General features: G+C 40.4%; 1 protein-coding gene across 1 annotated transcript; it reads right to left on the bottom strand.

The window, feature by feature from the left end:
* Positions 1-445: 445 nt before the first annotated feature.
* xpo6 (exportin 6) lies at positions 446-24,164 on the bottom strand. Its single transcript, XM_063018875.1, has 26 exons — positions 24,028-24,164; positions 23,707-23,847; positions 18,382-18,472; positions 16,219-16,331; positions 15,122-15,319; positions 13,295-13,454; positions 13,087-13,164; positions 11,386-11,860; positions 11,107-11,233; positions 10,158-10,267; positions 9,630-9,738; positions 9,421-9,513; positions 9,190-9,259; positions 7,864-8,023; positions 7,072-7,164; positions 6,570-6,717; positions 5,617-5,763; positions 5,331-5,502; positions 4,054-4,209; positions 3,448-3,562; positions 3,233-3,311; positions 2,462-2,554; positions 2,210-2,371; positions 2,007-2,105; positions 1,692-1,922; positions 446-1,192 (listed from the first exon to the last, which is right to left on the bottom strand). Exons 2-26 carry the CDS (start codon positions 23,707-23,709, stop codon positions 1,091-1,093), a joined length of 3,384 nt encoding a protein of 1,127 aa, XP_062874945.1. The 5' UTR covers positions 23,710-23,847; positions 24,028-24,164; the 3' UTR covers positions 446-1,090.

Genomic DNA, 24,164 nt, shown 5'->3' with positions numbered 1-24,164 from the left:
TTTTACTGACTTCTGTATTGTCTGGGTTTGTGCACTCACATGGCACTGCTGTAGAACAAAACGCTTTACAAAACCTTTGGTGAGACATTGCCTTTAAAAAGATCTGAAAACAATTCATTTCCACCTTCTCTGTTCGAAATAGTTGTCAGAGTCTAAAATAAGTATCAGCATTTGTTAATTCTGTTAAAAATCAAATATCACTTTTAATAATTGAGACAATGTGGTGAAACAACAGGAAAAATCAATGAAGTGAAGTAAGAATAAACTCATAGGTCGACACTTTGACTAATGTTTCATTGTATTATGGACTCCATTTATTTCTTTGTTTACACTGACCATTTTATTGCGATCAGGGCTGTGGTAGGGCTGTTGGAAACACTTATAGAAACACCTTATAAAAGTATAGGAAAGCGCAGCCAAATAAAACGACAAAAATACACGAGTGTTATTTTTTATATAAAACTTTATTGAAGATTTGTCTCCTGAATCAGAATGGAATGATATGAAAGGAGTGAGAGTTCGTCTCCATGGAGATGAAGGCATTAAAATCAGACTTAAGGGGAAAAAAAGTTGGCGCTCTGAATTGCAACAGTTCATTTTAAAATCACATTCACTGCGTCACTTCCCATTAACCCAACAAAGTGTTCACTCCTAATAAATCTTAGCTGCTCGTTAAACCTACAGCCGAGTGCCTTTAATGGCACGATTCCTTTTAAAAGAACGAGGATTCAACAGAAACCTCGAACTGCAGTGCTGACAAACCGTATCCGCTCATTTCAGAGTCTGTTAGGGTGCTTAAACTCGCACAAATGAACCGTTTAGTTAGAGCGCTCAGTCTCCGTTGCAGCAGTGGAACGTACGCTTTGGCCTTGATCGTTGGCAACGTGTGAACTTTTGTTGAAATAAACATAAAAACAAGCTGACAGACGAGCCCTGCAACAAACAAGGTGTGGCTCTGATAACACGGACCTAATAAAGATCACAGGCGGTGCCCTGGCAGAGGGCGTGGCTTGCTGATCACAGAAGTGGAGGTGACCAGTATCCTCACGAGGATGGCCTGGTTTGGCTCAGTATTTTGCGGAGCACGTTGCTATAATTTCAACGTCCCTGGTGGCAAGCTTCCGTTGCACAGTCTATAGAATCGCAGGTCATTCACCAGTCTGTACACTCCCTGAGAAAACGATGGCAGGTCCTAGGAAAGAAGAGATGTTAAATTTACATTTTCAGCATTTAGCTGACGCTTTTAAAGCAACTTACAGCACTGTGACAGTATACAGTCTAAGCAACTGAGGGTTAAAGGCCTTGCTTAAGGGCCCAACAGTGGCAACCTGGCAGACATGGGGCTTGAACCAGCAACCAGTGTGTCTGTGGGAATTTGTTAGTGTTTGTTTGGCTAAACAACTGAGGTTAAAAAATTTGGAGGGGCGTTTCATCTGTCTGAGCTCAGGCCCAGAGAAATATTTGTTTCTATTTCTATTATCAGATTCAGGTTGTATTTCTTGATGTGGCAGTGGACTGTATTAAGTGAAAAACAGTTTTCTGAAGTACTCCCTAAGCCGTGTGGCTGTATGTATCACATTGGCATGACATGAGGGCTTAAAGGTCATGCATATTTTCACACCTGAACTGACAGACACTTGTCTCACAATAACCTGGCAGCTAAAGTCTTAAAACGATCAATAACGGCTCACCCTTTCTGGTGTGAAGTTGCGAGCCAGTGTTGTGCGTTGGTGGTGGTCGAGCCCCTGGCAGCCGTTGAGGAACTCCGGCAGGAAGGAGGAAAAGAATGCTGAAAAATCTACAGCAGCCATGTTGTACAAAGCCAGAGTGATGTCATCCTGGAGAAGATCGTGGCTTTTGTGGAGCAGAACCTGTAGCAGCACGTTAATAAAGTGGAACAGCATGGAGTTCCTGAAGAGCTTCTGTAAACACACACATGCATGGTTAATAATGTTAAAACACACAAGTACCAGCGTGTAGTAAACAATGTGTAGTGCATGTCTTACCCTGTGATAGAGTTTGTGTTTGGTGTTGAGAATCTCCAGGTAGCTTAGGTTTTGTTTGAAGATGTGGATATCTGGCTGCAGGAAGGACTGTCCAAATGCCTGTCAATCAAACAGATACAATTTTAGATTAACAAAAACTGGGGTGGGGGGGTGTACATTAAACTAGCTAGAGTGGTGTGGAATCCAGAATGTTGGCTTTGTACCTGCATGGCTGTGATGAACTGAGCCTCGTTCTCCATGTGTTCCTCTCCGCCTGACCTTTGAACACTGTTTAGAACCGATGTTTTAAAGAAGAACCTCCAGTTCTGATGGAGGATTTGGAAAAGCAGCTCGAACATCTCAGCTTTGACGTCTGGACAGGGGCGCTGCAATCGGTTGGAAAAAAAAGATTTGATCTTGGTTAAGATGATTTAGCTGTCATGGCTGGGTGTAAGAGGGGAATAAATGGCTCTCACCTCTGCCACAATTGGGTACACCTGGTCCATGCAAAGACTGAGAATGTTGGGTAACATGGGTTTAAAGGTCTGGCCTGGCTCCTGTACAACAACCTACACAAACACAGTTCATACAGTCACGTCACCATATGTAACTTCGTTAAACGCAAAAGACAACCCAGTTAGGGATGCACCAGTCTACTTACACCATGGTTATATTCACGACAAGAAGGTTACAAAATTCTCACGTCAGTCTATCATCCTTTCCGAGTGCTGTTCTTATCTTGTTCTTTTTTAAAAAAATTTTCAAATTGTTCAATTAGCATCGTGCTTCCTCTCTGTCTATGCCGAACCCTGCCCTGACGGAGGTGATTGAAGCTAACCCGTATCCCCTCCGAAACACGAGCAGCAGCCAGATGCATCTTTGCCACCCACACATTGACGAGTTTGGCGCCACCTAGCGTTGCATGCGGAGAGACACACCCTAAGGGCACCCTCTCCCATCTCTGTGTAAGCGCCTCCAATCAGCCGGCAGAGAACGCAATCGCATTCTGACAGAGAGAGACCCACATCCGGTTCTTTGTCCCACCCCCCACATGAGCAACCGGCCAATCGTTGCTCATATAGCCACTCAGCTTCGATACCACACTTCTCAGAATCCAGCCCTGGTTGCAGCGCGTTTCTTTTTACCGCTGCGCCACCTGAGCGGCTTCTTATCTTGTTCTTTAAATGCGCTCTTTTATAACAAATTTTTTTCAAGAAATCAATGATTGTCATTTCTGTGAGTCATACCTGTAAAATCTTGAGGAATTTCTGAACTACTTTTGATCCAGCGCTGCCCTCCTGTAGGATGCTGACCGCCAGCTGCTCCCTAAAATGAAAAACGGACATCAAATAAATATTAAGCTTCATATCCACATTCTGAACTGCTCCTAGTGAATCAGGCCTATAGTGCTTCATGGTTTAATTAAATCATTTTGTGTATCACATGGGACTGGTCGTGTTACCTGGTAAACATACTGAGGAAGGTCTGAATGACCTGCTCTGTGAACGCAACTCCCATCTGCACTCGCAGAGCCTGGAACAGCGTCAGGAAGAAACTCAGCATCTCATCAGTCACATCTGAAAGGAAAAGAAACAATAGAAAAAAGCAGGATATTAATGTCTTAAACCCACTTTATAAGTGAGAAAGTTATATTAAACTGATTAGGAATTAATCACCAGTAGATTCACACTCAAAAAGGACTAGATTAGATTTTTTGACATGATATTTGTGAAGGTAATCTTTGCCGACTGATAAAGTACATAGTGTGTGAGCTCTGCATTTGCAACTGACTGGGCAGTGTGTACTTCCCTATAATCTTAAGATGCCGGCTGCTTGTCAGAACTTAGGCTGTCCAGCAGAGGGCAGTATTAGAAAGAGTAACAGCACACCACTCATTTCAGTATAACGTGTAGCACAATAGCACTAAATGTGTAGTGAGGAAATGTAACAATAGTTACAAACAAATAGTTTTTTTTCGTGGCCTCGTAATCATAACCCAATCTTGTCTTTATAACACGTTTAATTACCACAGCATAAAATGAGAACAGCTGTGAACGGCTTTGCTTACCCAGCTGCTGGATGTACAGGGGAAAGAGGGCGAGCGTGACCTGAACAGACTCCTGCAGGCTCTGGTAACAGATCTGTCGAGATTTAGTGGCTTCTCCTGACACGCTGTCCACCAGATCTTTCAGTATACACAGAGTCTGCTGTAGAACCATTTTACCTGAAACAAGAACAGATTGAAGAGCAGGAGTGAAATAGGGACATTTGTGCTGCAGTTTTTACACTAAGCAGAAAGAGCTCTGGCCACCTTGAACACTGCAAGTGCTTTTAATGCACGACAAGACTAGAATCACAGGCTCAACTAAGACAGATTAATACATCATACTATTTATTCAGTAGTGGTATAACTTTTTAAACACATTGTAGTGTGCAATTTGAGACATGACCACTTACTTGGCTCACTGGCTGCAGCAGCTGTTCTGCTTTTAATGAACTTAAGTATTATTTCATGCAGGGCAGATTAGAAAAAGCCTTCACTGGCCAATTGATTGGACACTGCCAGCTCTTAAAGTCAATCTAGCAAACCTAGGTATATAAATACATGGGCTAGAAATAGCAAAGGCTGCTATTGCAGCAGCAATGAGAAACCATTTGCTTCTCCTCCCATTGGACGCCCCGGCCTAGTAGATAGCACAGCTTGGATCTGAACCCAAGAGCTCAAGATTGAACTGACTGACCCAGTTTGCCAATGACTGTCAAAGCACCGTCAATGAGATAGTTTAAATGGTGTAGTCTGAGGACCTGAACTGTGTCATTCAACCTTAAATCTAGCAAGACGTGTGGGTGCAAAATACAGTATGCTGGTTTTTTTTTTTTTTTTTTATCTTCTCACTTCTCCAAACCATGAAAGAAAATGTTCAGGCTTTTGCTATTAGTGCACTTAAGTTGATTATGCAAAGTGGCTACAGAAAGACTTGGTCAAAATAATAAAATCTTAAAAAGGTTGTACAACCCCAGAGATCCATGTTGCACTACTAACGCACATCATTTAAGGGCGGGCGCAGTTTAACAGGGAAACGCTGGGCGCAAAGCAGAAGTACCACAGACAGAAGGGCAAATCCATCTCAGGGCTTCGGCCATCATCCCCAGTCCTTAGATATAGCCGGTCATGTCTGTGTAGATCCCCTGCAGGTTGATGGAACCCTGATCCAGGGTTTGAGATGTCCTGTCCTGCACCCAGTGTTTCCCGGTGGAACTGGACCTACCGTGACCCTGACCTGAATGAAGCAATTAATGATAAAAAAATGTGTAAGACACTAGGCTAACAAACAATGCACTCACTGTTGGAATGATGGTCTGGTGGGCGCGGCAGGAGGCGGTATTGATGTGTGAGGTTGTTAATAAGACGTGCGTGGTTGGTAGATCGACTCTGCCATTGCTGCTCTGCCTCTGGTAGGCTGGGCCATGGCAAAAGGAGCATGTTGGACAGAGCCCTGCATACCAGCACATGAGCCTAGAAGAGACAGACAACTCATTAAACAAAACCACACATACTAAAGCCCGAGTAACATACAAACCAGTATAACATCACACCAGTGAATTTACACACGTTTAAACACACACGTACCTCCTGAGGCAGCCTGTGATTGTGGTTTTCTGTGATCAGATTAAAGACATTCTGAACCGCAGGCAGCGACACCAGGAACACGGGCCGCACTGTCGTTGCCATGGATACCAGGAGATGGCACGCGGATAACAGCAGCTTTTCTGGAACCTACAGAAGCAGTGAAGCAACAGACGCTTACAGTCTCATGAACAGATTTTTTCCCCTTCTGTTTTTATCTTTATCTCCCAATCTAGTCATTTCCAATTCCTGATTGTGAATCCACTGCTGCCTGAATAACCCCCAATATGGTCAAGGAGAGCAGGATCAGCACACGCCCCCTCCAACGTGTCCAATTTGCGGCCACTTCTTATCACCTGCCAGCGCTGGGTGCCTTATAGTGTACCAAAAGCCATGCTAAGCTCCACGTGACCACCCCCTTACTATGTGTAACAATATAGCTAAAAGTAAACAAATGTCAGATATGACAGATTAGACAAAGGGAAGCCTTTTAGTTTGAATCCCAAGCTTTGCTGTCACGCTGGCCGGGTATCCACACTGGCACTATGGGATGTGTTTGAGGTAAAAGATGCTGTACAGTTGCTACTTTTGCGATCAGGTTAAGGTGCCTGCACTAATGTTGGGTATTTATTTTCTTTCTAGCGTGATAGTCTTAGCTATCTTTGGTCAGTATGGGAATGGTACAAGTGGCAAGAAAATTGCAATAGGGGAAGAGGCAACATACATTTGAAATGATTTTTTTGGTGCACACTGCAAATGCTTCAAGGTTATTTGAAATACCACCAGGGGAACTTCCAGCCTACTTGTATAACAGTTTAAAAATCACAACATTAGTTTAAATAACATTTAAAAAGTATCTAAAAATTAATCAGATATATATCAGGTTTAGTGTTATTAGGGAGAGCTGGGTCGTGCACGGCTCCTGAAGGAACCATGTGCCAGATGGTTTACATTACCTTGGTGTTGATGAGCGGTGTGGTGGCAGCCATGCAGGATGTGATAAGGTCAACAAATTGCGTTTGATCCTGCTGTCGTTGCACTTCGCCGCAGAACTGAGCCAACCAATGGGAATATGCCTGCAGAGCAGCTAATGACTGGGCATGACTGCAAAAAAGAAAAAAAGAAAAAAAACACACTTTAGGCAAATGTTGACATAATCCTGTGAGAAACAGGTCATGGCAGCCTTGGGCTGCATTTACATGATATGAGGTAAACCGCTTTTGAGCTGGCTGTGCTGTTGTTTCCTATAGAGTGAAGTGGTCCCGGCACAGGACAGCTGTATATTTACTTTTTAACCAGCATATTTGGTCAGATTAGCAGAAAACACACATTAGGATTCAAAGCTACAAAAGTTTTTTGGACCCCAAACTGCCATGGCATACAAGTCTTTTATGTGTATGTAAATGTTTGACCTGTGCATTATACTGTAGATTTACAGTCATGCTTTAGTGTACTTACACATCTATAAGATCTGGTTTGAGAACTGAAGGAACTGCCATTTCCACATCATACAGGCTGAGCTGAGAGCCATAACAAGTGACTTCCACTAGTCTATGAGAAAAGAAGAGATGATCAATATCAAGCAAAAATGCAGCGTCTAACAGATCTGGCAACCCTGTCTGGATTGATAAACAAAAACAAGAGAACTGTGCAAATTATGCTCACATCCCTTCATATGCAGTCTCATTACTGATCTCAGTCTATCATTAGCTAGTTAGATAGTAATGAATATGAGAACCAACATGCACATTATGGCCAGCATTTTTGTACTTTAGACCCATTATTACCATACATAACCTTTACATTCCCACAGGTAGTGATTTATCACCTCACATTACACAAATCACTTTCTGGCACTTCTGATGTCACGTTTGGCTGGTCACTTGGCACCACAAATACGTTGGGCCATGAAACCTAAACAGAGGTCTCTATTGCCTTACATACCTCAAAATCTCACCATAATGTTACCTTTCTTGATCATTTTAATATACTTAGCCTAGATATTAGTGGGTCATCCGGAAGGCGTTAACCTTTGTACTGCTCAGCTTGATCTTGCTTTCTTAACTTAGCTTTTCTTTCTGTGGTTATTGGCCTGTCGTCCGGCTCATTATTTGCATGAAGGTGAATTTTGCGTGTAGTTTTTAAGGCAACATAGTAAAAAAAAAAGTATCAGTGTCAAAGAATCAAAGTTACACAGCCTCTGAGCTCCAGATTATCACCTTTGTTATGATTTAAAAACCGTTAACGAACCTCTGAACAATAGCCAGGGCATCACTGAAACGAGCAGTGAAGACCTCCCCGGTGAAAAACTCAGCTAGACGGCCAACAGCTTGAAGCAGAGAACTCAAATCTCTGAGAGCACAGTGCAGCTTCCTGCAGTCAGCCTCGGCTGTGATGTTCAACCTGCGACCTACAACCAAACACACGTACAGAGAATTAGGTACACAAACACACACGTACATCCAGTTAACTGTGCACACGCACACACACACACATTTAATCTACATGAATACGCGTGTGCACACAGTTAACAGTGCACACACATTTAGGCCAAACACACACACATGGGTCACACCAAACTTCCACTTATAGAAGCTGTTAAAACCCAAGAAAACAAACAAACCTGCTGACACACACACATTGCTTACACTGCATCTTGCAAACATTGCTTCCCAGTCACATAAAAGCTTGTGTTTAGCGTCCAGCCAAGTTCTTATAGGTTTATTAAACAGCATGACATAAGCAACCCAGTGTTTGGCAACACAAATTTTGAAATTTGCACAGGCATCCTTTTTGGCAGGCAAGCCTTTAGTTGTTTTCCTGTTTTAGATGTTTAGAAATATTAGAAATGACAGACAAATCACAACAAAATACAAATGAGCTTAAATTAAAATGAGGGTGTTAATCTGCATTTGTGATGCTGGCAGCAATAGCAAAAACAAATATACTGCTAAACATCTATTTGAGCCAACATGGCAGGATTTATTTATTAGGATATTAATGTCATATTTTACACACTTTGGTTACATTCATGACAGTACAGTGTAGCCTAGCGGTTAAGGTACTGGACTAGTAATCAGAATGTCGCTGGTTCAAGTCCCACCACTGCCAGGTTGCTGCTGCTGGGCCCTTGAGCAAGGCTCTTAACTCCCAGTTGCTTAGACTGTGTACTGTCCCAGTAATGTAAGTTGCTTTGGATAAAAAGCGTCCGCTAAATGCAGAAAATGTAAATGACACGTAATTACTGGTTACACAAAATTCATCAGTTCAAGTTTAATGACAAACACAGTCATGGACAATTTTGTATCTCCAATTCACCTCACTTGCACGTCTTTGGACTGTGGGAGGAAACTGGAGCTCTCAGAGGAAATCCACACAGACACAGGGAGAACATAAAAACAGTGCTACCCACCGAGTTACTGTGCCGCCTCAAACATGGCAGAGTAAGTCCATGTTAGGTCTCTGTGCAGTGCAAACAGTAGGATTTCGGGGTGACGGAGGCTTAAATGTGGACCAGTAATTACCTGGATTTTAAATGTGTAAAGGGGTTATTGTGAAGAGTTAAACAGGACTCACTTGTTCTTGTAGTAACAATAAACTGCTGCAGCCCGAGGTAAATGTCCAAATCCTCTTGAAGCACTGGGAACTGAAACACACACAGTTACACACAATTGTACAATATGCACAAAATAAATGTGCTGAAAGCAGGGTTAAAGGAAGTGTGGATCAAGCCAACCATGTGATTCACTGTACTGTAATTAGACTTTTTAGCACCCCATTATACTCGCAACATAGACACACACTTACCAGGATGGAGAAGGTCTGGGACGGCAGAAGCTCCATCACCTTGGCAACCACCTCCAAACTCTGACGCAGATATCGCTGCCATTCAGTCTGTTGCTATAACAACCAAAGAACCAACGCTCAGGCCAAAAATACAGCCTCGCCAACTCCACAAATCAAGACACCAGAGGCACTTTTAGAAACACAAACAAGAGGGTGTGTGCGCATCTTACGTCATCGTCGAGGGTGTCGTCGTCCAGCTCCTCCAGCTGACTCTGGTTTAATCGGAACTGGATGCGGTTCAGAACCTCTCTTAACAGCAACACTAAAGCATCCTTATATCTGAAAACACACAACATGAACATCAACACACTGTGTCTGGAAGAAAAGACCATGGTCCAATAGCTAACATCCTAAACATCCAGTTTAGTATAATCCACAAATAGAGAGTTTTCTGTACAGTGCGTCCCAAGATTTAACAACATGCTTTCAGACTAATCATGAGTACCACCAGGTATGACAAATAGTTTATATGACATGATCAAAAGTGATTCTCAAAACCTGAGCTGTTTCAATCAACTGGAAAACAGAACCCGTGACACTGAGGAAAAATACATGGCAACCACTTAGCTATAAAATTGGGAAACTGTAAATTTTTTTGCTACTTTTTTAAAAGTTAAAAAAAAAGATTTAATGCACCATTTGATTGGCAAAACGTTGGCAAAATTACAGCAGTAAGAAGGAACATAACATGCACACACCTGTTTAGAACACTGTCGTTGTCGGCCAGTCGGCTCCTGATTTTAGTGGTTAGGTAGTCCAGGAATATACTCCAAATATCCAGACATGCCAAGTAACCCTCATGAGTCGGCTGTAAAATTAAAGCAGAATCCACAGGCACGGATCAGTGGCATTTTGATTGTTCAATTCTTATTTAGCCATGATAATAGCCATAGCAGCTGACATGGTATTAAAAGGTTCCATCTTTAAAATGTAAAAGTGAGGGTTGATATGTTTCTTTACAGGAATTCATGAAAAGGCTTTATGTGGATTTGGGTGTTTGAGTAACTGTGAGGGTGTAGAGTTTGATTAACATTAGCATCTGCCCTTTCTTCTAGTTTAAAAGTATAGGTTAGTGGGTGGGATGCAGTGTGTGGTGGGGTTGGTGTGTGATGTGTAGCAGAATCTAGTCAGGGTCAAAGATGGCTGAATAATTGTGATTACATGTGATTAAGACCAATCCTCTTATGGCATCATGATTAATGGCTTGGCTGCCATTCACAGGATATGCTGTAAAACTAGTGCCATTATTTGCCAATGGACTGAGGCTGAATGTAAGGATGAGGCTCTGGCTCTATGGGTAGCATTGTCGGCTTACAGCAAGAAGGTCCTGGGTTCGATTCCCAGGTGGAGCGGTCTGGGTCCTTTCTGTGTGGAGTTTGCATGTTCTCCCCATGTCTGTGTAGGTTTACTTTCACAGTCCAAATACATGCAGTCAGGTGAATTGAAAATACAAAATTGTCCATGACTGTGTTTGATAATGAACTTGAACTAATGAATCTTGTGTAACTACCTGTTTTCTCATAAATGTAACCATGTAAAGTGTGTAAAACATGACATTAAAAATCCTGAAAATAAATAAATAATATATTTTTATTATGAACCAACTGTAAGTATATAACTTTCATCAAAGTGTCTGAATGTGTTTACCTGATTAAAGGTGTATTTAAAAAGCAGAGCCAAAAACTCCACTAGAGGAAACTGAGCGTTGGACTCGATCCTCCTCAGATGGACGCTCACAAAGAGTCGCAGGAAATCTGTAAACTTCTCCACATAACTGAGCGAGAGGTAGTGAAAGTGGAAGAGAAAGAATAAAGTAAGCAAAAAGAGAATAACATGACTGTCGTTCAGACTGTTGTGTGTCTAGTCTTTACAGTCTGACCTTATTGACTTTTGTTTGCATTTTCGTTTGTTTGCCTGTCACTGTACCTCTCGTCCAGCTCCTGGAGTCGGTTTTTCACAGTATGGATGTTGCTGTGCGAGTTTGTGAGTCTCTGCAGCAGGTAGAAGGTTTGCTGAAACATGCGCAGCAGAAACTCCTCAAAGTCCAGTGGCACACAGTTCTTACACATCAGCTCATTAATGCAGTTCATAGCCATGATGCCCAACTGGGCACGCTGGGCATGGTCCACCATTTGTCCTGTCCTTGCTCGGCCTTCGCTCCCATTGGCTAAGAGACTACCGTGGACGGAGTCTCCGTTGGTGGTGGGCGTAGGCTTGGTCTTGATCGGAAGCTGGCAGCCGAAGCGGGCAAAGTGGAAGATGGAAGCCAGGAGAGCTGGCGTGATGGAGGAGGACAGGGGGATCCAGCTGAAGAGATGAGAAAGGCATTCCAGAGCCAGCAGGCATAGCGTGCCACTTTCTAAATCCAGCCCGTGTGGAGAGGCGTCTCCTACCGGTACACCTAACACAGAGCCACAAAGAAGTGAGATATGCATAAAACAACCATGAAATCCCCCTAGAGCTGGAATTTAACCATGTTTCTACTGGACACTCAAACAGTAACTGGCCTAAAAAGGAACCAATGGGACATGGGGGTTTTGATTTAACTGTCTTTCAAGTAGCTAAAAAACTGAGCTTCACAGATCATAAATGCATATGGTCAGTTCAGATTTCTTTAAAACAAAATTGTCTAAATGCCTGTTTTTATGGCAATACCACCATTACACAAGAGGGCGGCTCAGTGGGTAGCACTGTCGCCTCACTGCAAGATGGTCCTGGGTTCGATTCCCAAATGGAGCAGTCCAAGTCCTTTCTGTGTGGAGCTTGCATGTTTTCCGTGTCTACGTGGGTTGCCTCCGGGAGCTCCGGTTTCCTCCCACAGTCCAAAGATGTTCAAGTGAGATAAAGCGGAGACACAAAATTGTCCATGACTGTGTTTGATATTACAAATTGAACTGATGAATCTTGTGTAACCAGTAACTACCTGTTCTGTCATGAATGTAACCAAAGTGTATAAAACATGACAAAAAGAACCCAAACAAGCCTGGATTAATAACCCGGTCTATGCTTGAGTTTCTAAACCAAGTGTGTAGATGCTCTCAGCAGTATCTCATTTTAAACTTTCACTTGGATCATGTCAGTGTGCTCAGTTTATCGGTGTGTTTCGTAATATCTGAGTCTAATCATACTGTTGCTCTAGTATGATGTACATTTCTACAGGTGATTTTCATATTGTGTCATGACTGGCTGATAATGGAAATTGAATAGTAAATTGAATATGTAAAGATGCTGGAACTATTTGGTGTGGGGTTCAGATTTTTATGTATGAATATGCAAAGACACTCAAAATATTGGGTGTTGGTTCAGATTTGTATGTATAACTATGTGTAACATAAGACAACACTCTAGACTCCAAAGGGTTAATGTCATCAATATGCCGATCAAAGCATAACCATAAAGAACAAACAAAACTTTACAGTACAGATCACCATGTTTAGTTTTGCTTTCCTTTTGCCTGGTGCTTTAATGATGTTGGCAGCCACAGCTTGCGTCATTTCTAGCACTTTTCATAATGGTCATGGTTCATGAAATACAGTGAAAATGCAAATTAGGAACTCTACCAGGAACTGTGCAGTTCCTCAAGGGTTGAAACTCATGAGAACAGATGAAAAGCTAAGTGTGGCCTACCTGTCTCTGTAGACGTAGGTGAAGGAGGGGGCGTCGTCACTAAGACGCTGTGCTTATCCCAGACAGTTTCTAGAATACCTGAAAACCAATAATGAGCAAAATCCAGCATCACATCACACTCACTTATTTGAGAACTTCCACCATCTTAAATGATCCACATGGAGAAGAAAACTGAAGCTCAATGTTCTGTTGAACAGAATATTCTTACCAGTCAATAAGTTTAATACAGTGGGTATTTGCTCCAGTAGAAGTTTTTTCAGCTCTTCTTTTCTGGCAACACTCAAATCTTCTCTCGGGCACACCAGCTCCTCTGATGTCATCTTTAACAGCACTAAACCCAGCGGCGCTAGAGTGGGGGACTGCACCAACTATCATACACACCAAAAAAAAATAAAAATAAAAATAAATGATGCACAATTCAGCAAAACAATTGAGCAGAGGTTTTACCAAGTTCACATGACTAAAATACCTAATTAAGGACATTAAACTTTGACTATATTAATATTCAATTGTTTGTACTTGGAGTATGATGGATAAAAATGGGTACAAAAAGTCTGTGCTTAAGTAGTGTATTTTTCTGGATTTTTTGCAGTTCCAAAGATCGCAGCAGCAGTGGGAGGAGACCCAGTTAAGTAGTTTCTTAAACACTAAAAATATAAAACATCTAACCTTTAAGTCAAGGATATTAATTAAATGTGTGTAGAAAACACTATAAAACACATGTGAGAATTATTAGCACATTCAAAATATTCTGATCAAAACCTCACTGAATGTTTGTGGGGTGTCCACAATAAGGAGAGATTTTGTACTGAGGAGTGCTCTTAAAATTCCATGCTTTCTAATATTGCATTATAGGAGAAGATTCAGTGGGGTGATGTTGGCAATGGAAGGTTGCACTAAATACAAGTACTAAATAAGTTTCACACATGCTTTTGTTAAACTCATTTTTATAGCATAGTTTAAACGTGCTATAAAAAAAGCAATTATTCATCACGCTTTTTCACATCTTCAACAAGGGTGCAAGTAATTTAAACATTAATTTCCTTCTTCCTGTGATGTCACATCCTGCTGTAGTAAGCTGGTGTGAGAGTTAGTAAGGTATGTTTGGTGTGCTGCTTTAAGTTACTATAAATAATGTTTATTTTTAGGATTAATCAGTGTATAGAATGTTTTTTTTACTTCCATTTAATAGATAAGCACTATATTATAAAGTGAGACTGATATTTAAAGATCACTGCTTGAGGTAGTTAGCACTGCTCACCTACATTAATTAGCGGCTGCTCTAATCAGAGATTCTTCTCACTAACTATGTGGCAAATAAGGTAAGCAAATCATTTCTCTATTTTCTTATTGTGTTGTTTTGGGGTTTTACTAATGATTTAAGTAACAGTAGCTTTGATAAGCTAGCAGCAGTTTTGTGTAAATTACCTTATAAAGTACTTAATTAGAAACAGTAACTTTCTAATTATTGACTTGTAAAGGTTCAAGTTCTTATTTGTACTTTACAGTAGTTGTTACTGAAGTACATTTGATAGCAAAGTTCCATTCACTTAATAATATGAAATACATTTTCTAAAGAAACCGACTGAGTTAAGTCTTGACTGGGTTGTTTCTGTAATCTTGTGGACATTTAATATGCACAGTAAATTAGGATGAATATAATAAATAGAATTGATTAAAAACAGTAATTTTTATACATTTAGGGTTTGTTACATTAGTAATGACTAACAATGTAAATTGGTCAGAAAACCTGTTTACTATCAGTTCACTAGAAATTTAGTTTCAGTGGAAACAAACACAACCTTAAATAATCCTTTATTAAGAAATTATTTAATATAAGTTTTATGACAAGCAATATGCCAGGGAGACCTGGTATTTTTGCTACTGGATGTCGATTCGCCAGGGTCAAAGTTGAACAAAATTTAACATGCAGATTTAGCCAAAAGAGTCAATAGCCAAATTTTAGCCTCTTGGAATATATTGTGGGCCAGAACCAATACTCAAAGTTTTAAACACAATTGTGTGTCCACCGTACCTGCAATGTATTGCTGAAGAAGTCGTGGTAAAACATTGGCCAGTCCTGGCGTCCGATATCTACAATGACTTTGCAAAGCTTATTTCGAATAAAAAAGGGCAGCAGAGCATGCTGGGAAAGCAACAACTTTGGCAAGCAGCTCCGAAGCTCTGCCTTATCCTCGCTCGCTACACCAACCCACATCTTGTTGACCAGGTTCTAGAGAGATCACACAAAAAATGAGTAAATAAAGTTAGTATATATAGAATGCATACACAGTATAGAATACATCAAATCACACTGTGACATTATTCATTATTTGGGGTGAACAATTTGTGTTATTCAGTTATATAATCTAACAAATAGTATCTTTCATTTGAATTTGTTAAAATGTCTGAAAAATCAAGCAGGCTTTTTAAACACATAGCCTATTTATTACAGTCAGTGGGAAGATTTTTTTTTTTTAATAAGTAAATTCTATTTTACATATTGTTATAGAAATTATTCAACGACTAATGCTGTCAGTTAGAATATTTTAATTCATTTCCAACAGCTGACACTTGATTCAGACTGCGGAGACCCACCCTCAGTGTGCTTATGCCAGTTTACATACCCATTCAGTAACTAAGCACTACAGTTGTAATCCAAACATTTTCTACATTGATTATAAAATAATACACTACATACATAATATAATACATATTACGCATTAAAATTACAAACAGAAGCTGATTTGCGTCTGTATGGAGTCTGACCGCATGTAAAAATTTGCATATGTGGATGCGTGTGTGAGTAATGGTGTTTTTAAAAAAAATACTGTACATAGTTCTACATTTCAGCTTGTACATGATGCAGAATATCATCTTATATTAACTACACCAAAGCTGTCAGGAAATGCTCTGATATAGACTGCTTTTCTGTTACTCAACTAGCATGTTTTGTTAGCTCTTGTTATGAACTGTTCACTACAGACTGTCGTTGTATTTGTCCAAAATTGTATTTAAACTTCATGAAGTTGAAATTTTTTAAACGGTTACAACTTTAAGTCAGTTCTGTAACTGTAAAGTTAAAAACCACTGTTATGTGTGTGACAACTGACTAAGTGTCTGTGTGCTCACCTCAAACACTGTAAGACTGTACATCATGACGTATTCATTTCTGCTATTGGAGAGGAAGTAGAGGCAATGCCTCCATGAGCCAGGCTGCCCAGCAAAACTGTTCAGCAGCTCCTCTACAAACAAGAGAATCAAGACAGTTCATTCAAATGTTTAGATAAATGTATCGGACATAATCTAACAATGCAAGGCTAGCAAGCAGCAGGTCGCTTCTGTCGCTCCAGGTTTGTTTGTTGCTGATATAAACCTGCTTATTCATGCAATTATTTAATCAATAATTGTGTCAGCGACACAAAGCAAAGAAGCATACAGACATGGGTCCAGAGCTTCAGTAAATGCTTACATCAGAACAGCAAACATAGCAACCTTGCAAACCTGGCTTAACTTAATTTAGCTCATTCCGATGTACTTTACCAGACTAGATGTATACGAAGCCAAATCCAATCCCATACATCTTTCTAGCCAGTTGTGTTCTCGCTGCCATGATTTTATCGGTTGGTTGCATTACCTACTGTATTGTCTTTATTGCTGTGTTCCACAGCTGCACCGTACAACTTTTTAAAGTCCAGATTCTTAAAAGCTTGGGCGTAACACACTTTGTGATTTGTTGTTTTTTTTTTAAATGGTGTCTAAAACATGAAGGAGTTAAATGGCCAAAAATCACACATAAACAAACTTGTGACTCGTTGCTGAATTGAAACCAAATTCACAATAAAGCGCGTTCCTTCCTGTTACTAGGAGACAAAATGAAACAAACAGCTGTTTGGACCGCTGCGAGCAATGACATGAAAATAGAGCAAAATAAACTTCTCTTTGTCTTTGTGGCTGTACATATTTATACTTGTTAGATGTTTTACAGGCGCTCATGCTTGGAAAAATTATGCATATTAATAATATGGGTTTTTGCAGATTTTTTTTTTTCTCTCTTTTTCTGGATTCCCCCCGGTTTCATCTCCTAATCTAGTCATTTCCAATTCCCAAATGTGAATGCACCGACACCCTTGATCTGATTAAGTAGAGCTGATCACCACACACCCCCTCTGACTGGTGCTTCCAGTGTTTTGTTCCCACACAGAGCTGTATTGTGTACAGTGAGCCACACTAAGCTCCATGTGACTCAACTCCAACCCCAAAGATTGTGCAGGCACCTGGACCAGTCCTGGAGATTGCATATCACACTGACTCCCTCAGAAATTACCAATTGTGTTTAGTGGATGCCCAATGATAGCCAGTGATAGCTCAGTGGGTAAGGTACAGTTCAAGCCCTGCCACCACCTAGTTGCCACTGTTGGGTCCTTGAGCAAGGCCCTTAACCCTCAATTGCTCATCATGTTCCGCTCATTCTGTAAGTCGCTTTCGATAAAAGCGTCTGCTAAAATGCTGAAAATGTAAAAAAAATAAAAATGCAATGAGGTCAGTGGCTCTGCCAGGATTCAAAATTGAGTTCAAACACTCCACAGTGACGTGCTAGTGTGTTATACTGCTAAGCTACCCGAGCACACAACATTGCAGATTTTATCAAAATGGTGATTAAAAAAATTTAGATGAGCTGTTTCTGCAGTTTTGATTGCCAAATGATCCGTACTGTTCCCTTGCATAATTTGGTTACCCTTCTTGACCCAGGACCAAGTGTCCTGAAGCATGGGGTATGGGTGGGGCGAGAAACAGTGCAGACTGTTGATTGGTCTAACAAAATTGTCACAAGCGTGAGACAACACAAGTGCCATATTTTAAACTCGACTGCAATGGATATTATTGAAACAGTGTTGTGAAATACATAGACAGGGAAATAAACAGAAAATAAAACACAAAAAACAACAGCAACTGCAGCGGGGCAAACCCGAAAACTGTTGTGTTGTTGCTATGATTGGTCTATTTGCTCTCGACGTCTGGTACAAAATTGCCATAACAGCCTCGCATTCAGTGAACCTGTCCTGTTTTTAGAAACACCCATGTGTAATTGGAAATAAACAATATGACATTAGGTATAGTATTGGTAGTTTTGGATTTGAATGTGTGCCATAGGGAAAAGGAGCTTTGCACTTGGAAATGTAGAATTATTTAACACCAGGTACTTTCATTAACTCTGTTTGCTCGGTTACAACTGCAGGTTTTTTGTAACATATAATAAATGATAAGGGGAAAAATGGTTAGATTAAGGCTTACCGATCTCTCTCTTGCGTTCATTGGTGGTGCAGCTGTGGAAAAACTCGGTCATCAGACTTTCAAGTGCACGTAACGAGGTCTCCTCTGATGCCTTAAAAAAGAGAAAGCAAGACGTCAAAGGTAATGATATTTAAAGTCGGGGTGGTCGGAGACCTCTGGTGAAAATGCTTATATATAGAATTTTTCCTTGAATTGAATACAATATATTTGGGGGTGAGGATGATTCTCAGTCACAGGCCCTGAAAATTATTAAAACATTAGGTGTTTTTTTTTCCCAATATTAAAGTTTATCAGTTAAAAATCACACAGCTTCCTTCTATTTACATTAAGTGGTTCCGTTAACCATCAAACCAAGCATGAACTGAACTTGTTAGCTGTGAATTGCGAGTGAGGAGTGTACAGTCCAGCTTGTTTGAAAACTGGGGTTAGCGCGTAGGGTAAGCCATTATACGTGCCTTGCTAAAGGGCCCAACAATGGCTTCATGGCAGAGCCAGGATTCTTTTGATTGATAGCCCAAAGCTGTACCCACTAGCATAACACTGTCCCAGGTTGTGTGTCAAATCTCAATCTGTTAAGGAGCCACTCTTGGGCCCTTCAGCAAGGCTCTTAACCTGCACTCTGACCCCAGTTTCTGAACAATCTGGGATAATCTAACGAAGTACTATACACATGTATATCTATATATGACAACGGTATTCTATTGTATTCTTCTATTATTTACTGCTAATTAATAGGCCAGTGTTCTACTCACTGAGCAAACAATCTAATCTAAAGTAGCAGAATTAGAACTAATCCTGGTCTGAAGAATCTGATTCATTAACATTAAAATTCATATACACCGTTTAGATTCACTAGCTTCATGTTTTGGAGAGGCAGCCAAAACAAACTTTTTACAACAAGATTATTTAAAAATGTACAGCCTTCAATCCAGGAAAAGTTGGGAAAAGTTTTTTGTAAATGTACTATCTAGGAAAAGCTTAGTAATGTAAGAGCAAAGCTGGGTCACGGCTGGCCACTAGGAAAGACTTATCCATCAGTTTAATAACAGTATACCTCATTAAGTGATGACAGGGACCGAGGTATTACATTTTCAGCACATATCATCAAATGCTAAGAAATCTATGTGAGTAAAGTGCACTGATAAACTACCAAACGCCTGTGACCTTCGATACCTTATATGGCACTGCATTAAAACCTGAATGGTTATGGCTATCACCACACGGAATACCTTAAACTGTTGTCAATAGAACTCTGGAAATCTGACGTCACACCCCTGTTGACAGGGTACAAATCTAAAGCACCAACAACCTGACTATGTCAACACTTAAAAATTAGATTACAGACTTTACCATGTAGACAAAAGGCGTTACTTTCAGATTAAATAATAATAATAATTCAATAAATCTGATAAAAGCATTAACCAGGCTGTAAGCACTTTGCCTACAGATTGGGGTTGATCGATTAGGATGTATGTAAAGGTGTGGGCACCCTTGAATAAAATTATTTGAAGAAAAACAACGTAAACACATTGTAAAAGAATCTGCATAGTCACTAAACCCACCCTGCTAAGTCTGTACTTAGTGGCACCAACTTTGGTAGCTTGCAAATGCTTGTTGTGACCAGTTAGAAGTCTTTCTATTCTTGTTTTTGAAACTTTGGTCAATTTTGATCGTGCCCAGAGAGCTTTTTAGTCCTGTGAGGAAATCTCAAAACAGGCTGTTTTGTAAGACTGAATGTAAATGTAACAGATTACCAATGATGTTTTAGTAAGACGATGTAACATTGAAAGCTCTGACCTGTCTCTTTAAGCAGTTTACAGTGAGTCGAAGGTTGTGGAAGCCACTAGTTGTCACATTTACTTTCAGAAACTGCTGATATTTGGTTCAGTCTAACTAAGCATTGATTCTAATGATCAAAGATCCACCCCATGCTTAACAGTTGACAGGGAATGCTTAATCTTATCTAGATTTAATCTGTATACTTCAGATTTTGACTCCTGGGTCAGCTAAACCTTCCTGCAGGTCCTTTGCTGTCCTAGAGGTAAAACAGCAAGCTATGATAGCTATATGATGCTTAGAGAAGCTCATTGTTGTTAAGCTTCCACTTGAGGTTTGAAGAGTTAAAACACACAAATTAATATAATTAAATTAGACAAAACTCGAATTTTGGTATTTTATGATAGGTATTTATTTGGGACTGCGTGCACAAGTGAAAAGAAGGAGGAAGAGAATTTGAGGAAGCTGAAGCTCATCGGCCATACTAAGTGAGAGGTGCTTGTAAATTCTTTGTATGAGTCACAACATGTCGTGCACCGTTTCATGTTCATACTTCACCCAGGCGGAGGTTAACGACACTCTGACCTATCAAGAATCACCGTTAAGTCTCTTTCTTTCAAACAGTGCGGCTCGTAAACAAAATGAAACTGTTATTTTAATAAGGACTCATTAGCTGGGAAAGCTGGTGACAGAGCATTCCAAAGCATAATTAATTCTGACTCTTTAAAACTTATTCACTAGTTAAAATAGCCATAGTAAATTCAGATGTTTGTAGGGTATAGAAAGCTGAGCAGGGCAAAGGTCACACAATCAAACCAGGAAACTGGTATTAGGAGTAGAAAGAAGTACATACACGTATATGAAGAATGCTATATTCAGGGTATATAAAAAGGCATGTGTAGGGTGTATGTTTTATATGATTTATATGATGGGTACATAAACAGGGTACATGTAGGGATACAAATTTTCCACTGTCATTAGTCGATGGTTCACCGATAACCAACACGCTCATAATGTCCCATCAAAACAGGAACAAATATGAGTTTCATATCAACATGCCTTTATACTTTATTGATAAAAAGACAGATTAATTAATTAGAATAATTAAGCATGCTAATCAAAATTAAGACGCAAAGGCTTACATTACGTTTACATTTATACTCGAACACGATGCAAAATATGCAGATCAAAAAATAACGTTCTACACATCCAAATGTGCAATAAATTGATATGATGTCAGACTATGCTGACATGAAACAGTTTCTGCTTTTAATGCCTAATAGTATACAAATGGTATATGCATAGTATTTAAAAAGGGCACATGTAGGGTGTATTAAGAATGCTTTATAAAAAAGGGCCCATGTTGGTTGAATGGCTACGGTATATGAAGGACATGCAGGGTATATGAAGGAGGACACCGAAGATGAATGGAGTATGCTATAAGCAGGGTATATAAAGGACAAGTAGGGTGTATGGAGTATGATATAATACAGTACATGAATAACACAGGTAGGGTGTATGGCATGTGCTTTAGGACTCATATGAAGCAGCAGGACTTATAGGAAGTATGCTATAAGCAGAGTATATGAGGCAGAACTGATGTAGTGTGTATGGGGTATGGTTTATTCAGGGTATATGACGAGGGGCTTATGTAGGGTGTATGGCATGTGCTTATAGGCAGGATATCTAAAATGAGGACTCATGTAGGGTGTATGGAGAATGCTACAGGCTGGAGTATATAAACAGGGCACATGTATGGTATTTGTAGGATGCTATAGGCTGGGGTATTTTAACAGGGCACATGTAAGGTGTATGGAGAATGCTATAGGCTGGGGTATATTAACAGGGCACATGTATGGTATAGGTAGAATGCTATAGACTGGGGTATATTAACAGGGCACTTGTATGGTATATGTAGAATGCTATAGACTGGGGTATATTAACAGGGCACATGTATGGTATAGGTAGAATGCTATAGGCTGGGGTATATAAACAGGGCACATATATGGTATATGTAGAATGCTATAGGCTGGGGTATATTAACAGGGCACATGTATGGTATATGTAGAATGCTATAGACTGGGGTATATAAACAGGACACATGTATGGTATAGGTAGAATGCTATAGACTGGGGTATATTAACAGGGCACATGTATGGTATAGGTAGAATGCTATAGACTGGGGTATATAAACAGGGCACATGTATGGTATAGGTAGAATGCTATAGACTGGGGTATATTAACAGGGCACATGTATGGTATAGGTAGAATGCTATAGACTGGGGTATATTAACAGGGCACATGTATGGTATAGGTAGAATGCTATAGACTGGGGTATATTAACAGGGCACATGTATGGTATAGGTAGAATGCAATAGACTGGGGTATATAAACAGGGCACATGTATGGTATAGGTAGAATGCTATAGACTGGGGTATATAAACAGGGCACTTGTATGGTATATGTAGAATGCTATAGACTGGGGTATATAAACAGGGCACTTGTATGGTATAGGTAGAATGCTATAGACTGGGGTATATTAACAGGGTACATGTATGGTATATGTAGAATGCTATAGACTGGGGTATATAAACAGGGCACTTGTATGGTATAGGTAGAATGCTATAGACTGGGGTATATTAACAGGGCACATGTATGGTATAGGTAGAATGCAATAGACTGGGGTATATAAACAGGGCACATGTATGGTATATGTAGAATGCTATAGACTGGGGTATATTAACAGGGCACATGTATGGTATATGTAGAATGCTATAGACTGGGGTATATAAACAGGGCACTTGTATGGTATAGGTAGAATGCTATAGACTGGGGTATATTAACAGGGTACATGTATGGTATATGTAGAATGCTATAGGCTGGGGTATATTAACAGGGCACATGTATGGTATAGGTAGAATGCTATAGACTGGGGTATATTAACAGGGCACATGTAGGGTGTATGCTATAAGCAGGGTATATGAAGCAGGGCTAAGGTAGGGTGTATGGAGCATGGTTTATTCCGGGTATATGAAGAGGAGCGTATGAAGTACGTTATATGAACAGAATATGAAGTGCACATGTATGGTGTAGGGAACAGGGGACACCTCCAAAAAAATGAACCATGTTTATAACTGTAGCTATTTGTTAATACATGTAGCTAATGACTAATGGCTAAAAGTCTGTCAGACAATTTGCGTTCGCACACACTTAATACACCATAAATCTGGATTTTCGAAAATGTAAATGAACAGGGTGTCAGTTATTCTTCGTATTAACTGTAAGAATAGGTTATAACGTATATTTTCTAACTAAACACGGGTGTAATATTGTGCTAATAACGGTAGCATTTCTGCTGGATTCTGCTGTTTATTAGCAGCACAATGTCGGACTCAGTTCTATACAGCAGAACAAGGAAGCATGAAAAGGAAGCCCAGGCCTCGAAAACATATATCTAAGGAACAGATTTGTGACTGAAACCAGCATGTATTGTATTAAAATACGCGTGTTATAAGGTGAAAAGCTGAGTGAAGGAATGCTGACTCTCACCATGCCCGGTTCTTTCACACGGCTCCGCCTGGGCTGCTCTGCTGCTGCTGCTGCTGCTGTGTGGCTCGGGCTGCTACACCTGGAGAGATCCGGGCATTTCTCTCATACTGCCCGACATTCACCGGGCTTTATTCTCACCACCTGAAGTGATGGAGACACATCGTGGTGTTACACAGGACCCGGTTCTCAGTAGCTCTAGGTTTTCTCTGAGGCGATGCTGTTATTGTTGATAATAAGCTTTTTTCTGGGTGACAACAGCTGCTCCGCCCGGATACAGGTGAACACTTCCAGTCTTATCGTCCTTCCAGATCTAATTCTCACCTCGGGTGTGAAATAAAAGCTCCTGCTAGCTTTCTCAGCTCGATTTTAAATGATCGGGCCACTCCTGTACTGTAGTTCGTAATGTAGCTGTTTCTTTTTCGTCCAGGCCTTGTAGCTTCCTTTCTGCGTAAGCGCCC

The sequence above is a fragment of the Trichomycterus rosablanca genome, chromosome 22 (assembly GCF_030014385.1).
Source record: "Trichomycterus rosablanca isolate fTriRos1 chromosome 22, fTriRos1.hap1, whole genome shotgun sequence".
NCBI lineage: Eukaryota > Metazoa > Chordata > Actinopteri > Siluriformes > Trichomycteridae > Trichomycterus > Trichomycterus rosablanca.
This window is presented reverse-complemented; position numbering and strand designations above follow the sequence as displayed.